This window comes from Oncorhynchus mykiss, chromosome 1, assembly GCF_057628025.1.
Source record: "Oncorhynchus mykiss isolate SJ-2025 chromosome 1, ASM5762802v1, whole genome shotgun sequence".
In the NCBI taxonomy this organism is placed as follows: Eukaryota; Metazoa; Chordata; class Actinopteri; order Salmoniformes; family Salmonidae; genus Oncorhynchus; species Oncorhynchus mykiss.
The window spans coordinates 89,993,538-90,014,944 of NC_143022.1; the positions used below are offsets into that span (position 1 = coordinate 89,993,538).

At 43.4% G+C, this 21,407-nt stretch overlaps 1 protein-coding gene across 1 annotated transcript in view; it reads left to right on the forward strand.

The window, feature by feature from the left end:
- Nucleotides 1–18,050, forward strand: part of LOC149985680 (protein eyes shut homolog) — a 34,979-nt gene extending 16,929 nt beyond the window's left edge. Inside the window, exons 3-5 of the mRNA XM_090184781.1 lie at nucleotides 3,449–3,540; nucleotides 15,522–15,672; nucleotides 17,828–18,050. Coding sequence (XP_090040907.1) covers nucleotides 3,449–3,540; nucleotides 15,522–15,672; nucleotides 17,828–17,944 — 360 coding nt within the window. The 3' untranslated portion in view covers nucleotides 17,945–18,050. The remainder of the gene's footprint in view (nucleotides 1–3,448; nucleotides 3,541–15,521; nucleotides 15,673–17,827) is intronic.
- Nucleotides 18,051–21,407: the final 3,357 nt, after the last annotated feature.

Genomic DNA, 21,407 nt, shown 5'->3' on the forward strand with positions numbered 1-21,407 from the left:
TAGTATGTATCAGACTATTATCATCACCCTGTTCTGATGCATCATGTATCAGATTATTATCATCACCCTGTTCTGATGTAGCAGACTATTATCATCACCCTGTTTTGATGCACCATGTAGCAGACTATTATCATCACCCTGTTCTGATGCACCATGTAGCAGATTATTATCATCACCCTGTTCTTATGTAGCAGACTATTATCATCACCCTGTTCTGATGCACCATGTAGCAGACTATTATCATCACCCTGTTCTGATGTACCATGTAGCAGACTATTATCATCACCCTGTTTTGATGCACCATGTAGCAGACTATTATCATCACCCTGTTCTGATGCACCATGTAGCATACTATTATCATCACCCTGTTCTGATGCCACATGTAGCAGATTATTATCATCACCCTGTTCTGATGTACCATGTATCCGACTATCATCATCACCTTGTTCTGATGCCACATGTAGCAGACTATTATCATCACCCTGTTCTGATGTAGCAGACTATTATCATCACCCTGTTCGGATGTAGTATGTATCAGACTATTATCATCACCCTGTTCTGATATATCATGTATCAGATTATTATCATCACCCTGTTCTGATGTAGCAGACTATTATCATCACCCTGTTTTGATGCACCATGTAGCAGACTATTATCATCACCCTGTTCTGATGCCACATGTAGCAGATTATTATCATCACCCTGTTCTTATGTAGCAGACTATTATCATCACCCTGTTCTGATGTATAACACTATTATCATCACCCTGTTCTTATGTAGCAGACTATTATCATCACCCTGTTCTGATTCACCATGTAGCATACTATTATCATCACCCTGTTTGGATGTAGTATGTATCAGATTATTATCATCACCCTGTTCTGATGTAGCAGACTATTATCCTCACCCTGTTTTGATGCACCATGTAGCAGACTATTATCATCACCCTGTTCTGATGCCACATGTAGCAGACTATTATCATCACCCTGTTCTGATGTAGCAGACTATTATCATCACCCTGTTCTGATGTATCAGACTATTATCATCACCCTGTTCTGGTGCCACATGTAGCAGACTATTATCATCACCCTGTTCTGATGTAGCAGACTATTATCATCATCCTGTTCTTATGTAGCAGACTATTATCATCACCCTGTTTTGATGCACCATGTAGCAGACTATTATCATCACCCTGTTCTGATGCACCATGTAGCAGACTATTATCATCACCCTGTTCTGATGTACCATGTAGCAGATTATTATCATCACCCTGTTCTGATGTACCATGTAGCAGACTATTATCATCACCCTGTTCTTATGTACCATGTAGCAGACTATTTGCATCACCCTCCTCTGAAGTACCATGTAGCAGACTATTATCATCACCCTGTTCTGATGTAGCAGACTTTTATCACCACCCTGTTCTGATGCACCATGTATCCGACTATCATCATCACCCTGTTCTGATGCCACATGTAGGAGACTATTATCATCACCCTGTTCTGATGTAGCAGACTATTATCATCGCCCTGTTCGGATGTAGTATGTATCAGACTATTATCATCACCCTGTTCTGATGCATCATGTATCAGATTATTATCATCACCCTGTTCTGATGTAGCAGACTATTATCATCACCCTGTTTTGATGCACCATGTAGCAGACTATTATCATCACCCTGTTCTGATGCACCATGTAGCAGATTATTACCATCACCCTGTTCTTATGTAGCAGACTATTATCATCACCCTGTTCTGATGCACCATGTAGCAGACTATTATCATCACCCTGTTCTGATGTACCATGTAGCAGACTATTATCATCACCCTGTTTTGATGCACCATGTAGCAGACTATTATCATCACCCTGTTCTGATGCACCATGTAGCATACTATTATCATCACCCTGTTCTGATGCCACATGTAGCAGATTATTATCATCACCCTGTTCTGATGTACCATGTATCCGACTATCATCATCACCTTGTTCTGATGCCACATGTAGCAGACTATTATCATCACCCTGTTCTGATGTAGCAGACTATTATCATCACCCTGTTCGGATGTAGTATGTATCAGACTATTATCATCACCCTGTTCTGATATATCATGTATCAGATTATTATCATCACCCTGTTCTGATGTAGCAGACTATTATCATCACCCTGTTTTGATGCACCATGTAGCAGACTATTATCATCACCCTGTTCTGATGCCACATGTAGCAGATTATTATCATCACCCTGTTCTTATGTAGCAGACTATTATCATCACCCTGTTCTGATGTATAACACTATTATCATCACCCTGTTCTTATGTAGCAGACTATTATCATCACCCTGTTCTGATTCACCATGTAGCATACTATTATCATCACCCTGTTTGGATGTAGTATGTATCAGATTATTATCATCACCCTGTTCTGATGTAGCAGACTATTATCCTCACCCTGTTTTGATGCACCATGTAGCAGACTATTATCATCACCCTGTTCTGATGCCACATGTAGCAGACTATTATCATCACCCTGTTCTGATGTAGCAGACTATTATCATCACCCTGTTCTGATGTATCAGACTATTATCATCACCCTGTTCTGGTGCCACATGTAGCAGACTATTATCATCACCCTGTTCTGATGTAGCAGACTATTATCATCATCCTGTTCTGATGTATCAGACTATTATCATCACCCTGTTCTGATGCACCATGTAGCAGACTATTATCATCACCCTGTTCTGATGCACCATGTAGCAGACTATTATCATCGCCCTGTTCTGATGTACCAGACTATTATCATCACCCTGTTCTGATTCACCATGTATCAGACTATTATCATCACCCTGTTCTGATGTAGCAGACTATTATCATCACCCTGTTCTGATGCACCATGTAGCAGACTATTATCATCACCCTGTTCTGATGTACCATGTAGCAGATTATTATCATCACCCTGTTCTGATGTACCATGTAGCAGACTATTATCATCACCCTGTTCTGATGTAGCAGACTTTTATCACCACCCTGTTCTGATGCACCATGTATCCGACTATCATCATCACCTTGTTCTGATGCCACATGTAGGAGACTATTATCATCACCCTGTTCTGATGTAGCAGACTATTATCATCACCCTGTTCGGATGTAGTATGTATCAGACTATTATCATCACCCTGTTCTGATGCATCATGTATCAGATTATTATCATCACCCTGTTCTGATGTAGCAGACTATTATCATCACCCTGTTTTGATGCACCATGTAGCAGACTATTATCATCACCCTGTTCTGATGCACCATGTAGCAGACTATTATCATCACCCTGTTCTGATGTACCATGTAGCAGATTATTATCATCACCCTGTTCTGATGTACCATGTAGCAGACTATTATCATCACCCTGTTCTGATGCACCATGTAGACTGTTTATTCTCTGTACTGTGTTTCAGTATGTCTTCTCCTGTAACCGAGAGGAAGGGATCAGAAGGATCAATACATTCATCCGTGTTGACGACGGCAATCCATACATCGTCTACGTCAGGTGGGTTTACTTTCTTAGGGATTTTGGGCCGCTTTCCCCTATACAGAATAATCCTAGTCCTGGACAAAAAAGTGCTTTGAATGGAGAATCAGGACAGGGTTTAATCTATGTCTGGGAAACCACCTCCTAAAGATCCAATGAAGCTGTTTCAATCTAAATATCAAATCATTTCTTGGTAACAATTAAGTACCTTACTGTGATTTGTTTTCAATTCAAATTCTTAGCAAAGAGCAATTTCTCAAGCAATAATTTTGCTAGGACTGCCTGGGAGTGGTCTGAGTGGGGAGGGGACACTGAAAACCAGCTGTTATAGGCAGAGAGGTTTGGAACTCTCTTTCTTGTTGGTCTAATAACTAATTTACGTTTGGTGATGTCACCAGGCAGGCCAAAACTCCATCCCACCAAACAAAACAGGCTGAAATTTCAGGCAGTCTTTTCAAACAACTCATACACTAAAAGGGCATTATCATCATTTTCACAATTCCACAGTATTATTCCAGCCTCATAGTGTGGAAATGTATATAAAACACAGACAAATTCAGTTTTTGACTGCACTGGGCCTTTAATGAAAACATAAGCCTACTGCATAGAGGCTGGTACATGGTTAAAACAAGTTGTAACGAAGCATTATACCTGTAGGCCTAAAGAATCATCAGAATGGTTTACAAACCTGTAATGACATGGTAAATACAACATCATAAGCCTCATAGAATTAGCTTGAGATATGAATTTGTACCGATTGACATGCCCAATATGTTCCTAAGTTGTTTTGGGGTGTCAAAATACAATATCTCCAGTGAATGACAAGAGTTAGGCAGTTTCAAAATGATAAACTGATCAGCGCTCTAAAGTAATAAAAGTGGCCCTGCAGCTTCAAAATGTTTCTCATTTAAGGCTAAGGGCTGCTGGCTGTGACTTGATGCCAATTCCTCATTTTAAGTGTATTAGTCTGTCATGTCTGTTTTTCAATTGAATAAAAACCAGCATCACTTGAAAATGCAACAGCAGCACAAATCCATCATTACGCCCTGGCAGCAGCCAGTGTAGAGACAGAGAGAGGGAGAGCTGGCATAACCAGTATAGAGACAGAGAGAGGGAGAGCTGGCATAACCAGTATAGAGACAGAGAGAGGGTGAGCTGGCATAACCAGTGTAGAGATAGAGGGAGAGGGAGAGCTGGCATAACCAGTGTAGAGACAGAGAGAGGGGAGAGGGAGAGCTGGCATAACCAGTATAGAGACAGAGAGAGGGAGAGCTGGCATAACCAGTGTAGAGACAGAGAGAGGGAGAGCTGGCATAACCAGTGTAGAGACAGAGGGAGGGAGAGCTGGCATAACCAGTGTAGAGATAGAGAGAGGGAGAGCTGGCATAACGAGTGTAGAGAGGGAGAGCTGGCATAACGAGTGTAGAGACAGAGAGAGAGAGAGCTGGCATAACCAGTTTAGAGATAGAGAGAGAGAGAGCTGGCATAACGAGTGTAGAGATAGAGAGAGGGAGAGCTGGCATAACCAGTATAGAGACAGAGAGAGAGAGAGAGCTGGCATAACCAGTATAGAGATAGAGAGAGAGAGAGCTGGCATAACGAGTATAGAGATAGAGAGAGAGAGAGCTGGCATAACCAGTATAGAGATAGAGAGAGAGAGAGCTGGCATAACGAGTATAGAGATAGAGAGAGAGAGAGCTGGCATAACCAGTATAGAGATAGAGAGAGAGAGAGCTGGCATAACGAGTGTAGAGATAGAGAGAGGGAGAGCTGGCATAACCAGTATAGAGACAGAGAGAGAGAGAGAGCTGGCATAACCAGTATAGAGATAGAGAGAGGGAGAGCTGGCATAACGAGTGTAGAGAGGGAGAGCTGGCATAACCAGTGTAGAGACAGAGAGAGAGAGAGCTGGCATAACCAGTTTAGAGATAGAGAGAGAGAGAGCTGGCATAACGAGTGTAGAGATAGAGAGAGGGAGAGCTGGCATAACCAGTGTAGAGATAGAGGGAGGGAGAGCTGGCATAACGAGTATAGAGATAGAGAGAGGGAGAGCTGGCATAACCAGTGTAGAGACAGAGAGGGAGAGCTGGCATAACCAGTGTAGAGATAGAGAGAGGGAGAGCTGGCATAACCAGTATAGAGACAGAGAGGGAGAGCTGGCATAACCAGTGTAGAGATAGAGAGAGGGGAGAGGGAGAGCTGGTATAACCAGTGTAGAGACAGAGAGAGGGAGAGCTGGCATAACCAGTATAGAGATAGAGAGAGAGAGAGAGCTGGCATAACGAGTGTAGAGAGGGAGAGCTGGCATAACCAGTGTAGAGACAGAGAGAGAGAGAGCTGGCATAACCAGTGTAGAGACAGAGAGAGAGAGAGCTGGCATAACCAGTTTAGAGATAGAGAGAGAGAGAGCTGGCATAACCAGTGTAGAGACAGAGAGAGAGAGAGCTGGCATAACCAGTGTAGAGACAGAGAGAGAGAGAGCTGGCATAACCAGTTTAGAGATAGAGAGAGGGAGAGCTGGCATAACCAGTATAGAGATAGAGAGAGAGAGAGAGCTGGCATAACGAGTGTAGAGAGGGAGAGAGGGGAGAGGGAGAGCTGGCATAACGAGTGTAGAGATAGAGAGAGGGAGAGCTGGCATAACCAGTGTAGAGACAGAGGGAGGGAGAGCTGGCATAACCAGTGTAGAGACAGAGAGAGAGAGAGCTGGCATAACCAGTGTAGAGACAGAGGGAGGGAGGGCTGGAATAATCAGGGTATAGAGAGAAGGAGGGAAGAGGGAGAGCTGGCATAATCAAATCAAATTGTATTGGTCACATACACATTGTTAGCGGATGTTATTGCGACTGGTGCGAAATGTTTGTGATTCTAGTTCTGACAATGCAGTGATATCTAACAAGGAATTTAACAAATTCACAATGATTACGTTATACACACACAATGTAAGGGGATGGAATAAGAATATGTAAATAAAAATATATGAATTTGAGATGGCCGTGCGGCATAGACAAGATACAATAGATGGTATAAAATACTGTATACACACATACATACATACATACATACATACATACATACATACATACATACCTGCATACATATGAGATGAGTAATGTAGGATATGTAAACATTATTAAAGTGGAATTATTTAAAGTGACTAGTGATACCTTTATTAAATCCATTTATTAATTAAAGTGGCCAGTGGTTTGAGTCAGTATGTTGGCAGCAGCCTCTTTATGTTAGTGGTGGCTGTTTAACAGTCTGAACAGGCCTTGAGATAGAAGCTGTTTTTCAGTCTCTCGGTCCCAACTTTGATGCTCCTGTACTGACCTCGCCTTCTGGATGAAAGCGAGGTTAACAGGCAGTGGCTCGGGTGGTTGTTGTCCTTGATTATCTTTTTGGCCTTCCTGCAACAACGGGTGCTGTAGGTGTCCTGGAGGGCAGGTAGTTTGCCCCCGGTGATGCGTTGTGCAGACCACACCACCCTCTGGAGAGCATTGCGGTTGAGAGCAGTTCAGTTGCCATACCAGGCGGTGATACAGCCCGACAGGATGCTCTCGATTGTGCATCTGTAAAAGTTTGTGAGGAATTTAGGTGACAAGACAAATTTCTTCAGCCTCCTGGGGTTGAAGAGGTGCTGTTGCACCTTCTTCACCACGCTGTCTGTGTGGGTGGACCATTTCAGTTTGTCCGTGATGTGTACACTGAGGAACTTAAAACTTTCCACCTTCTCCACTACTGTCCCGTTGACGTGGATAGGGGGGTGCTCCATCTGCTGTTTCCTGAAGTCCACAATCATCTCCTTTGTTTTGTTGACGTTGAGTGTGAGGTCATTTTCCTGACGCCACACTCCGAGGGCCCTCACCTCCTCCCTGTTGGCTGTCTCATTGTTGTTGGTAATCAGGCCTACCACTGTAGTATCGTCTGCAAACTTGATTATTGAGTTGGAAGTGTGCGTGGCCACGCAGTCATTGGTGAACAGGGAGTACAGGAGAGGGCTGAGAACGCACTATTGTGGGGCCCCAGTGTTGAGGATCAGTGGGGTGGAGATGTTGTTTCCTACCTTCACCACCTGGGGGCGGCCCATCAGGAAGTCCAGGACCCAGTTGCACAGGGTGGGGTTGAGACCCAGGGTCTAGAGCTTAATGACGAGTTTGGAGGGTACTGTGGTGTTAAATGCTGAGCTGTAGTCGATGAACAACATTCTTACATAGGTATTCCTCTTGTCCAGATGGGTTAGTGCAGTGTGATTGCGTCGTCTGCGGACCTATTGGGGCGGTAAGCAAATTGGAGCGGGTCTAGGGTGTCAGGTAGGGTGGAGGTGATCTGATCCTTGACTAGTCTCTCAAAGCACTTCATGATGACAGAAGTGAGTGCAACGGGGCAATAGTCATTTATTTAAGTTACCTTAGATTTCTTGTGAACAGGAACAATGCTGGCCATCTTGAAGCATGTGGGGGCAACAGACTGGGATAGGGATTGATTGAATATGTCCGTAAACACACCAGCCAGCTGGTCTGCACATGCTCTGAGGACGCGGCTAGGGATGCCGTCTGGGCCGGCAGCCTTGCGAGGGTTAACACGTTTAAATGTTTTACTCATGTCGGCCATGGAGAAGGAAAGCCCACAGTCTATGGTAGCGGGCCGTGTCAGTGGCACTGTGTTGTCCTCAAAGCGCACAGAGAAGTTGTTTAGTTTGTCTGGGAGCAAGACGTCCATGTCCGCGACGGGGCTGGTTTTCTTTTTGTAGTCCGTGATTGACTGTAGACCCTGCCACATATGTCTCGTGTCTGAATCCGTTGAATTGCGACTCCACTTTGTCTCTATACTGACGCTTTGCTTGTTTGATTGCCTTGAGAAAGGAATAACTACACTGTTTGTATTCAGTCATGTTTCCAGGAGCCTTGCCATGATTAAATGCAGTGGTTCGCGGTTTCAGTTTTGTGTGAATGCTGCCATCAATCCACAGTTTCTGATTAGAGACAGAGGGAGGGAGAGGGAGAGCTGGCATAACCAGTGTAGACACAGAGGGAGGGAGGGAGAGGGAGAACTGGCATAACCAGTATAGACACAGAGGGAGGGAGGGAGAGGGAAAACTGGCATAACCAGTGTAGAGAAAGAGGGAGGGAATGAGGGAGAGCTGGCATAACCAGTGTAGAGAAAGAGGGAGAGCTGGCATAACCAGTGTAGAGAAAGAGGGAGGAAATGAGGGAGAGCTGGCATAACCAGTGTAGAGCAAGAGGGAGGGAAGAGGGAGAGCTGGCATAACCAGTGTAGAGACACAGGGAGGGAGAGGAGAAAACAGGTCTCCAAGCTTCACCTCGACTAAAGCAAATCTTTAGTGATGGGCTGATGACCACAGCCTCCATCTCTGTCTGATCCAGAGATAGAGCCACCACTGGGACAAGGATGGGCCTCCATCCCTCCCTCCTTCCCTCTATCCATCCCCAACATCACTGCTTCACCCACCTGTCCACCAGCCTGCTTCATTATAACGTTTGAACCTTTTAATAGATCTTCCCGTCCAAGACGAATTTCAATATGTTTAATAGAAATCCCCAGAGGCTGGGGCTGCATGGCTTCTGAAGGGTGGTGTCCCAAATGGAACTCTATTCCCTACATAGTCCAGTACTTTTGACAAAAGTAGTGCACTAAATTGGGAATAGGATGCCATTTGTAATGCTTCTCAAGGACTCTGTCTGTCTGAGGGGCCTGGTGCCCTCTGGCTAGAGGCCAGGCAGTCCTTTTTCTCTGGCAGAGCGATCCTAAATTAACCACCTCCCTCCCTCCTCCACATCCTCCCTCCTTCCCTCCTCCACATCCTCCATCTCTCTCTTTCCGCGCCGGCTCTGGAGGAAGGACTTAGGTAGCCCCGGGTCTCTCTCTCTTCTCTCTCACCCCGATAGTTGTGCCACAGCCACCAAACACCACACAGCCAGCCTGCAAATGACAGGTTTAACAAATCAGGGTTGATTGCTTCCTAGACCTCCCTCCCTCTCTCCATCCTTCCATCCCTCCCCTCGACGAGGGGGTATCAGTAGGCACCAGGGAGGGAGGGATAGAGGGATGTAATGAAAGAGGGAGGAAGGGGAAGCACATCTGTGGACAGAGTACCCTCCAGCTGCACATAGTTATCCCAGAATCAGGTAATTATCTCCTCTCCCCTGTTGTTTGGAAAAGGGGCTGAATTAGCTTTGGAAATCTCCCAGTGGATCCTCACGGATGGCTCAGTGATGGCTCAGGCTCCAGTCCAGAGCAGGCTGGCTGTCCGACTCCAATACGCACAAGGTGTCTGAAGAGGGTAGGGGAGAGGAGAAGGAAAAGGGGAGGGAAGAGGGGAAGGAAGTGGGGAGGGAAGAGGGGAGCGAAGAGGGGAAGGAAGAGGGGCAGGAAGAGGGGAGGGAAGAGGGGAGGGAAGAGGGGCAGGAAGAGGGGAGGGAAGAGGGGCAGGAAGAGGGGAGGGAAGAGGGGCAGGAAGAGGGGAGGGAAGAGGGGAGGGAAGAGGGGAAGGAAGAGGGGAGGGAAGAGGGGCAGGAAGAGGGGAGGGAAGAGGGGCAGGAAGAGGGGAGGGAAGAGGGGCAGGAAGAGGGGAGGGAAGAGGGGCAGGAAGAGGGGAGGGAAGAGGGGCAGGAAGAGGGGAGGGAGGAGAGGAGGGAAGAGGGGAGGGGAAGGAAGAGGGGATGGAAGAGGGGATGGAGGAGGGGAGGAGGGAGGGAGGGGAGGGAATAAGGGAGGGAGGGAAGAGGAAATGGAGGAGGGGAGTGAAGAGGGTGGGGAGGGGAGGGGGGAGGTAAGTGGGGAGGGGAGGTAAGTGGAGAGGGGAGGGAAGTGGGGAGGGAAGTGGAGAGGGGAGATAAGTGGGGAGGGGAGGGAACAGGGGAGGTAAGTGGGGAGGGGAGAGGGGAGGAAAGTGGGGAGGCGAGGGAAGAGGGGAGGTAAGTGGGGAAAGGAGGTAAGTGGGGAGGGGAGAGGGGAGGTAAGTGGGGAGGTAAGAGGGGAAGGAAGTGGGGAGGTAAGAGGGGAAGGAAGTGGGGAGGGGAGGGATGAGGGGAGGTAAGTGGGGAGGTAAGTGGGGAAGGAAGAGGGGAAATGGAAGGGTATAATAAAATAAAAGGGTATAAGTGCCCAGAGGAAAGTGGAATAAAAATACCTTGAGGTTAAATGTGACTCTGCTTCCCTGTCTCATCGGCCGGCCTTTGGTTGTGGTTGCTGCTGTTTATGGAGCTGCTGTTTATGATTGGTTTATTCTCATGGCACCCTAAATAGTTGAAATAGCTTATTGTAAAGGACTGTTGGGACAGAGATAAATCTACATATAGAATCATGTAGATTATGTACTGCATTTGAAAGACATCGAATATCTCCATACCACCAGAGTCAAAATGATCAGATACACTTTTCATTAACATATCAGTCTGCATGACATGATACCTGCTGTATCTGAAGTCCACCCTTACATACATGACATGATACCTGCTGTATCTGAAGTACACCCTTACATATCATGACATGATAGCATCTAGTGTTTCATTACTCTGAGCCTTGATTGAGACATGAAATGATCCCTGAGTAACTGTGCCATGTTAAAAACACATTGATTCACTATCCTTACGTCTTAACTTTAGTTCAATATTTCATTATCAAATCAAATCAAAATCTAATTTTATTTGTCACATGCGCCAAATACAACAGGTGTAGTAGACCTTACCGTGAAATGGTTACTTACAATCCCTTAACCAACAATATAGTTCAAGAAATAGTTACGAAAATATTTACAAAATAAACTAAAGTTAAAAAAAATATATACAAAAAAATACAGAAAAGTAACACAAGAAAATGACATAACAATAACGAGGATATATACGGGGGTAAGATGCACTCACGAGTCAATACGGGTCCCATAAAGTTGTGCACTATTGTGTACAGTGATACCCAATTCGTATGATACGTTACAAATGATTATGTGCATTTGTACAATATGTTAGGATTTTGTACGTGCTTAAGATCCATTTCTCTTCAACATGTTCACTAGCATACTACTTAGTATGAGGCAATATACTGACATGAATTCTATGTGGTATATTAGTGTGGATATTGGAACACAACTAACATGTCTATAATATAAATAAGATTGTGAATGCCATGCCCTGCTACTGTTTATGCTCTAGCAAGGCAATTCATGCCTTAATGCCTGCTGAATCATGTGAGAATGATGTTTGGATGTGGTCGGATGACTGATTAGTAGACAGAATGTAGTCAGATGACATATGGCTAGAGAGAATGTAGTCGGGTGACATATGGTTAGAGAGGATGTGGTTAGATGACATATGGGTATTGACGATGTGGTTAGATGACATATGGGTAGAGAGGATGTGGTTAGATGACATATGGCTAGAGAGAATGTAGTCGGATGACATATGGTTAGAGAGGATGTGGTTAGATGACATATGGGTATTGACGATGTGGTTAGATGACATATGGGTAGAGAGGATGTGGTTAGATGACATATGGGTAGAGAGGATGTGGTTAGATGACATATGGGTAGAGAGGATGTTGTTAGATGACATATGGGTAGAGAGGATGTGGTTAGATGACATATGGGTAGAGAGGATGTGGTTAGATGACATATGGGTAGAGAGGATGTGGTTAGATGACATATGGGTAGAGAGGATGTGGTTAGATGACATATGGGTAGAGAGGATGTGGTTAGATGACATATGGGTAGAGAGGATGTGGTTAGATGACATATGGTTAGAGAGGATGTGGTTAGATGACATATGGGTAGAGAGGATGTGGTTAGATGACATATGGTTAGAGAGGATGTGGTTAGATGACATATGGTTAGAGAGGATGTGGTTAGATGACATATGGGTATTGAGGATGTGGTTAGATGACATATGGTTAGAGAGGATGTGGTTAGATGACATATGGTTAGAGAGGATGTGGTTAGATGACATATGGGTAGAGAGGATGTGGTTAGATGACATATGGGTATTGAGGATGTGGTTAGATGACATATGGTTAGAGAGGATGTGGTTAGATGACATATGGGTATTGAGGATGTGGTTAGATGACATATGGGTAGAGAGGATGTGGTTAGATGACATATGGGTAGAGAGGATGTGGTTAGATGACATATGGGTAGAAGGTGCCAGAGTGTCTCAGGAGGGTAACTCCTTGTCAGTGGTTGCCAAATAAACGATCACCAGTACTATTTCTGTTATACATAGGGAATATATAAACATTTTATAATGGCCTAATTTATGGTATAATGTGTTAGATTGGGAGCATTGATGGGGAATAGATATAATGATATGGTTCAGTTTGTGTTCGATGTGCAAGTACATTACATTAGCTAGGTCTGAGACATCATGGTGCTGCTCCTGTGTGTTTGTGCTTTAATGTTATGATGAGCCTCCAAGCCATGCTGTCAGCCTTGCTGCTCTCAGCAGGCATGGCCACCTGTAGTTGAAGAGAGAGAACGTGAAAGAGGGGGAGGGGGCTGGGTGGGGGGATGGATGGAAAGAGAGGGGGAGTGAGTGAGTGAGTGAGTGTGAGAGTGAGAGAGAGAAGGGGGGGGGCGGACAGACGGAGTGGACGGACGAAGCTTGCCTTACAATATCCTCTCACATGTCACTCCAACTGTGTCATTTTGAAATGAATGAGGATAGCTGGCTGAAGATGGAGGGAGACGAGAGGATGTTGTTGGTGACTCTGTCACGGTTGAGCATCCAATCAACAGAGACGTATTTGTAATCAAGTGGAAGAGAAAAGACACTATAGGAACTAAACTATCGAGTCCCAAATGACACCCTATTCCCTATATGCCCTGGTCAAAAGTAGTGCCCTATACAGGGAATAGGGTGGCATTTGGAACACATCCACATAAAAACATCTGGTAATTATAACACAGCTTCAACCTAACCACTGCAATCTCACGTCGTGACTCTTAAGTCAACAGGCCATGTTGGTGCTTGTTGCAACCCTGATGAAGCTCTTTCCACCCAAAACATGACTTATAAGATATCCATTACGTTGTGGGACGATGTTCAACATTACCAAAGTGCTGGAGTTTCAACATCATTTAGGTTGTACAAGCCAGAAGTTGAAATGAAAGTTGCTGTATTGCAGCATGTGTCACGTAGCTACAACGTTAGTCCAGAGGGGTAATATCCTAGATTCAACTCAATGCAGTATACAATATACACGACAGGACCAAACGTATGTGGATACCATCTCGTCGAACATCTCATTCCAAAATCATAGGCATTAATATGGAGTTGGTCCCCTCTTTGCTGCTCTAACAGCCTCCACTCTTCTGGGAAGGCTTTCCACTAGATGTTGGAACATTGCTGCAGGGACGTGCTTAAATTCAGCCACAAGCATTAGTGAGGTCGGGCACTGATGTTGGGCGATTAGGCCTGGCTCGCAATCGACATTCCAATTAATCACAATGGTGTTCGATGGGGTTACGGTCAGGGCTCTGTGCAGACCAGTCAAGTTCTTCCACAACTATCTTGACAAACCTTTTCTGTATGGACCTCACTTTGTGCACGGGGGCATTTTCATGCTGATACTGGAAAGGGCTTTCCCCTAACTTTTGCCACAAAGTTGGAAGCATAGAATAGTCTAGAATGTCATTGTGTGCTGTAGCTTTAAGATTTGCCTTCACTGGAACTAAGGGGCCTAGCCCGAACCATGGAAAACAGCCCCAGACCATTATTCCTCCTCCACCAAAACACTATACACGTGGGCAGGTAGCATTCGTTCCATCAGACTGACTGAATCATCACTCCAGAGAACGTGTTTCCACTGCTCCAGAGTCCAATGGTGGCGAGCTTTACACCACTCCAGCCGACTCTTGGCATTGAGCATGGTGATGCAAGGCTTGTGTGCGGCTGCTGGGTCCATGAAAACCCATTTCATGAAGCTCCTGACGAACGGTTATTGTGACGTAGCTTCCAGAGGCAGTTTAGATCTCGGTAGTGAGTGTTGTAACCAAGGACAGGCTACGCTTTTCAGTGGTCCCTTTCTGTGAGCTTGTGTGTCCTACCAATTCATAGCTGAGCCGTTGTTTGCTCCTAGACATTTCCACTTTACAACAACAGCACTTACAGTTGACTGGGGCAGCTCTAGCAGGGCAGAGGCCAATCTACTGCCAAATGTTTGTCAATGGAGATTGCATGGCTGTGTGCTCAATTGTATACACCTGTCAACAATGGATGTGGCTGAAATAGCCAAATCCACAAATTTGAAGGGGTTGCCACATACTTTTGTATATATAGTGTATACCTGGTATATATAGTGTATACCTGGTGTATATATAGTGTATACCTGGTATATATAGTGTATACCTGGTATATATAGTGTATACCTGGTATATATAGTGTATACCTGGTATATATAGTGTATACCTGGTATATATAGTGTATACCTGGTATATATAGTGTATAACTGGTATATATAGTGTATACCTGGTATATATAGTGTATACCTGGTATATATAGTGTATACCTGGTATATATAGTGTATACCTGGTATCCTTGGAAACACTGGTCTTATTCATTAGTGCCCTTCTCACTCAGTTCAACCTGTTTTCTGTGTGAAGATATTAAGAAGGCAAAACAGTCATGAAATAAGCATTAGGAAAGCTGTTAAAGTAATTGTGTACTCCTCAGGCAAGCCTAATAGAAACCTATTACAATAAGGCAGTTTAGTCTTATAATGTCCATTGGTGATATTTATGTAAAACACCATCATTAGTTTTGAATATTTACGTTCATTAAGCAAACATATTACAACCCTTTAAAAATGTTGGTTTTCTAATAATACAGAAACTATTCCAATATGACATTTAGTTTAGTTTTTTTAATTTGGAAATGTATATTGAGAACCTCTGTATTTCCTGTGAACATATTTCCTGTGAACATATTTCCTGTGAACATATTTATTGTTAACATTTTTCTTGTGAACATATTTCTTGTGGACATTTGTTACAGACAACAACTGGCGCCATGCGAAGCGGAGGTGGTCGTGTCTGGGTATGAGAGAGTCAGAAGCCAGCCCAGCAACTACTGGTCAGGACTCACCATACAGAGAACGAGCCATCTGTTTATAGGGGGCTTGCCTCGTCGATACCTGCCATATCAGGTGAGTTAGTGTGGTTTCTGAGGTCTATACCTATTGACAATACATATCGGTAGTAATATGTGATGTTATATATACTATATAATTTAATCCCTATAAAATCCAAATAAAATCTCATTTTATCCCACTTTGTAACAGTAAATGTGTTTATTTTAATAATTTTGGTAGGCATTGTGCATGCTCTTTCTTTTGTCGCTGACACAACCTCCTCTCCTTGGGGTGTAATTGAAGTGCAATTTACTACATACATAATACCCAAGTGTTAAACATAGTACACAGTTTACTACATACATAATACCCAAGTGTTTAACATAATACACAGTTTACTACATACATAATACCCAAGTGTTTAACATAGTACACAGTTTACTACATACATAATACCCAAGTGTTTAACATAGTACACAGTTTACTACATACATAATACCCAAGTGTTAAACATAGTACACAGTTTACTACGTACATAATACCCAAGTGTTTAACATAGTACACAGTTTACTACATACATAATACCCAAGTGTTAAACATAGTACACAGTTTACTACGTACATAATACCCAAGTGTTTAACATAGTACACAGTTTACTACATACATAATACCCAAGTGTTTAACATAGTACACAGTTTACTACATACATAATACCCAAGTGTTTAACATAGTACACAGTTTACTACATACATAATACCCAAGTGTTTAACATAGTACACAGTTTACTACATACATAATACCCAAGTGTTTAACATAGTACACAGTTTACTACATACATAATACCCAAGTGTTTAACATAGTACACAGTTTACTACATACATAATACCCAAGTGTTTAACATAATACACAGTTTCTGGTACTTCTATTGTATTACATAGAATCCTGTTGTATACCATTTGCTCCAGTACTCTTCATAGGCATAGTATAAAACACCCTATTCCCTATATAGTGCACCACTTTTGAATACAGCCCAATGGGTCCTTGACAAAAGTAAGTAGTACACTATGTAGTGAGTATGGGGTAATGAGGGGCACACCCTATAGCTGCAGTATGACATCATACAACCCTGAGTGTCTGTTACTGATTTAGCCGAGTCAGGAATAATGTAATGTATGTCAAGGATCATGTAATGCATGTCAAGGATAATGTAATGCATGTAAGGGATAATATAATGTATGTCAGGGATAATATAACGTATGTCAGGGATAATGTAATGTATGTCAGGGATAATATAACGTATGTCAGGGATAATGTAATGTATGTCAGGGATAATGTAATGTATGTCAGGGATAATATAACGTATGTTAGGGATAATGTAATGTATGTCAGGGATAATATAACATATGTTAGGGATAATGTAATGTATGTCAGGGATAATATAACGTATGTTAGGGATAATGTAATGTATGTCAGGGATAATATAACGTATGTTAGGGATAATGTAATGTATATCAGGGATAATATAACGTATGTTAGGGATAATGTAATGTATGTCAGGGATAATATAACGTATGTTAGGGATAATGTAATGTATGTCAGGGATAATATAACGTATGTCAGGGATAATGTAATGCATGTCATGGATAATATAACGTATGCCATGGATAATGTAACGTATGTCAGGGATAATGTACTGTATGTCAGGGATAATGTAACGTATGTCAGGGATAATGTACTGTATGTCAGGGATAATATAACGTATGTTAGGGATAATGTAATGTATGTCAGGGATAATGTAATGTATGTCAGGGGTAATGTTACGTATGTCATGGATAATGTAACAAATGTCATGTGGTAATGTAACATATGTCAGGGATAATGTAATGTATGTCAGGTATAATGTAATGTATGTCAGGTATAATGTAATGTATGTCAGGTATAATGTAATGTATGTCAGGTATAATGTAATGTATGTCAGGGATAATGTAACGTATGCAATGGACAAGGTTCTAAAGATGGTCTTGTACTACTATAGCGATACGTTATACAAGGATCCTTGTGCCTAAAATGTGACACTCCTACAACATGATGGCTTGGTTATTAGGTTCCTTCCAATATGTTGACAACATCAGTCAGTTCTACAGTATATTACTTTTCAGTGATGTGTGTCCTGGTAGCCTACCTTATTGAAAGCAACAGTCTAATAAAGTATTGTTTCTGTCTTCCTAAGGGAGCCCAACCCTTCTCCAACTACACCGGCTGCGTAGAAATAATTGAAATGAATAAGCTGCGGGGATTCTACACATCCAGTGCCGTTGCCGGCAGCAACGTAGACGACTGCAGGTAAAATAATTAGATTTTCAAAGAGTCACTGGACTTAATAATATTTGTTTCCCTCTTTTGGGGCCCATTTGTCCTCCAGTGTTCCTGTTTGAAAGAAATAAAGAACTGTTTTTTTTTCTCTTGGGATACGTGCACATGCATGCAAGTATCACGCACATACACACTCACACACTGGCACACTCACATGCTCTCACACACACACTCAAACACTGGCACACTCACATGCTCTCACACACACAGGCACACAAGCGCATACAGACATCAATCTCAAAGCATGTTTACATGCAAGGTGTGGGTGGGGGCACAGCCTCATATAAAATGGTTTAACGTTATAGTTCACCAACAGTAGATACAGTCTGTAGTGGCGATTCCCTATGATCTTCCACTGGCACAGGAGAGAGCTGTCCATAACATGTCCACAAACATCAGCTTTCTAAACTTTTTTAAACTCTTTTTGGGGTGAATTTCTCATTTATTGGCATATAAAATATAAATTGCTCCAAAACACATATTCCTATATAAAAGGTGCAGAGAGATGCATTCTATAAGCTGTGATACGGTAACAACTGCATGTGCTCTCCTCACCTGTGATAACCCTTCCTGGTCACCTGTGCTACCTATATATACACACACACACACGTGACCAGTGACCTATGACCCCAAAATATAGTGCCCTCTAGTGCACAAAACAAGTAAAAATAACCCTTGACAGACAACTCATACACAACACATAAACAAGCCAAAACAGCTCCTACACAGTCAATATATGATGTGACCATTGTCTGAACACCACAGCCATGGACTGGAACACGATGGTGTAGCACAATGGTGTTCCATTGGTTGAAGGCTTGTTCTTAGTGTTCTTAATTGGAGCGTGTTGATTGGATGGGCTGCTGCACTCACTGTGACACACACACACACACAAAGAGATGCTCTGCTTTTTTGACACCACACTCCACAAAGCAAGTCCTGCAGGCTCTAGTTTGATCTTATCTTGATTATTATCCAGTGATGTGGTCAAGTGCTGCAAAGAAAGACCTAGTTAAGCTGCAGCTGGCCCAGAACAGAGCAGCACGTCTTGCTCTTCAGTTTAATCAGAGGGCTGATATAAATACTATGCCAGTCTGTCTTGGCTAAGAGTTGAGGAGAGACTGACTGCATTGCTTCTTTTGTTAATAAGAAACATTAATGTGTTGTAAATTCCTAATTGTTTGCATAGTCAACTTACACACAGCTCTGACACACACTTACCCCACCAGACATGCCACCAGGGGTCTTTTCACAGTCCCCAGGTCCAGAACAAATTCAAGAAAACGTACAGTATTCTACAGAGCCATTACAGAGTGCATGGAACTCCCTTCCATCTTATATAGTGAACAGCCAAACCTTGTTTCAACGCCTCTCCCCCATGTGACCTACTTGTTGTGTGTATGTACTGACATGTATGTGGAACTAATAGATGCACACACACACACACACACACACACACACACACGTTGTAAAGACTTTTGTCTGTAATGTATTTTCCGTGATGCTTCGGGCATCTGATTCAGAGGGGTTGGGTTAAATGACTCCTTCACCTCTGACTCAGAGGGGTTGGGTTAAATGACTCCTTCACCTCTGACTCAGAGGGATTGGGTTAAATGACTCCTTCACCTCTGACTCAGAGGGGTTGGGTTAAATGACTCCTTCACCTCTGACTCAGAGGGGTTGGGTTAAATGACTCCTTCACCTCTGACTCAGAGGGGTTGGGTTAAATGACTCCTTCACCTCTGACTCAGAGGGGTTGGGTTAAATGACTCCTTCACCTCTGACTCAGAGGGATTGGGTTAAATGACTCCTTCACCTCTGACTCAGAGGGGTTGGGTTAAATGACTCCTTCACCTCTGACTCAGAGGGGTTGGGTTAAATGACTCCTTCACCTCTGACTCAGAGGGGTTGGGTTAAATGACTCCTTCACCTCTGACTCAGAGGGGTTGGGTTAAATGACTCCTTCACCTCTGACTCAGAGGGGTTGGGTTAAATGACTCCTTCACCTCTGACTCAGAGGGGTTGGGTTAAATGACTCCTTCACCTCTGACTCAGAGGGGTTGGGTTAAATGACTCCTTCACCTCTGACTCAGAGGGGTTGGGTTAAATGACTCCTTCACCTCTGACTCAGAGGGGTTGGGTTAAATGACTCCTTCACCTCTGACTCAGAGGGGTTGGGTTAAATGACTCCTTCACCTCTGATTCAGAGGGGTTGGGTTAAATTACTCCTGCACCTCTCTGATTCAGAGGGGTTGGGTTAAATGACTCCTGCACCTCTCTGATTCAGATGGGTTGGGTTAAATGACTCCTTCACCTCTGACTCAGAGGGGTTGGGTTAAATTTTATTTTATTTATTTTATTTATTTCACCTTTATTTAACCAGGAAGGCTAGTTGAGAACAAGTTCTCATTTGCAACTGCGACCTGGCCAAGATAAGGCATAGCAGTGTGAACAGACAACACAGAGTTACACATGGAGTAAACAATTAACAAGTCAATAACACAGTAGAAAAAAGGGGAGTCTATATATACATTGTGTGCAAAAGGCATGAGAAGGTAGGCAAATAATTACAATTATGCAGATTAACACTGGAGTGATAAATGATCAGATGGTTATGTAAAGGTAGAGATATTGGTGTGCAAAATAGCAGAAAAATAAATAAATAAAAACAGTATGGGGATGAGGTAGGTGAAAATGGGTGGGCTATTTACCAATAGACTATGTACAGCTGCAGCGATCGGTTAGCTGCTCAGATAGCAGATGTTTGAAGTTGGTGAGGGAGATAAAAGTCTCCAACTTCAGCGATTTTTGCAATTCGTTCCAATCACAAATGACTCCTTCACCTCTGACTCAGAGGGATTGGGTTAAATGACTCCTTCACCTCTGACTCAGAGGGGTTGGGTTAAATGACTCCTTCACCTCTGACTCAGAGGGGTTGGGTTAAATGACTCCTTCACCTCTGACTCAGAGGGGTTGGGTTAAATGACTCCTTCACCTCTGACTCAGAGGGGTTGGGTTAAATGACTCCTTCACCTCTGACTCAGAGGGGTTGGGTTAAATGACTCCTTCACCTCTGACTCAGAGGGGTTGGGTTAAATGACTCCTTCACCTCTGACTCAGAGGGGTTGCGTTAAATGACTCCTTCACCTCTGACTCAGAGGGGTTGGGTTAAATGACTCCTTCACCTCTGATTCAGAGGGGTTGGGTTAAATGACTCCTTCACCTCTGATTCAGAGGGGTTGGGTTAAATGACTCCTTCACCTCTGATTCAGAGGGATTGGGTTAAATGACTCCTTCACCTCTGACTCAGAGGGGTTGGGTTAAATGACTCCTTCACCTCTGATTCAGAGGGATTGTTTTAAATGACTCCTTCACCTCTGACTCAGAGGGGTTGGGTTAAATGACTCCTTCACCTCTGACTCAGAGGGATTGGGTTA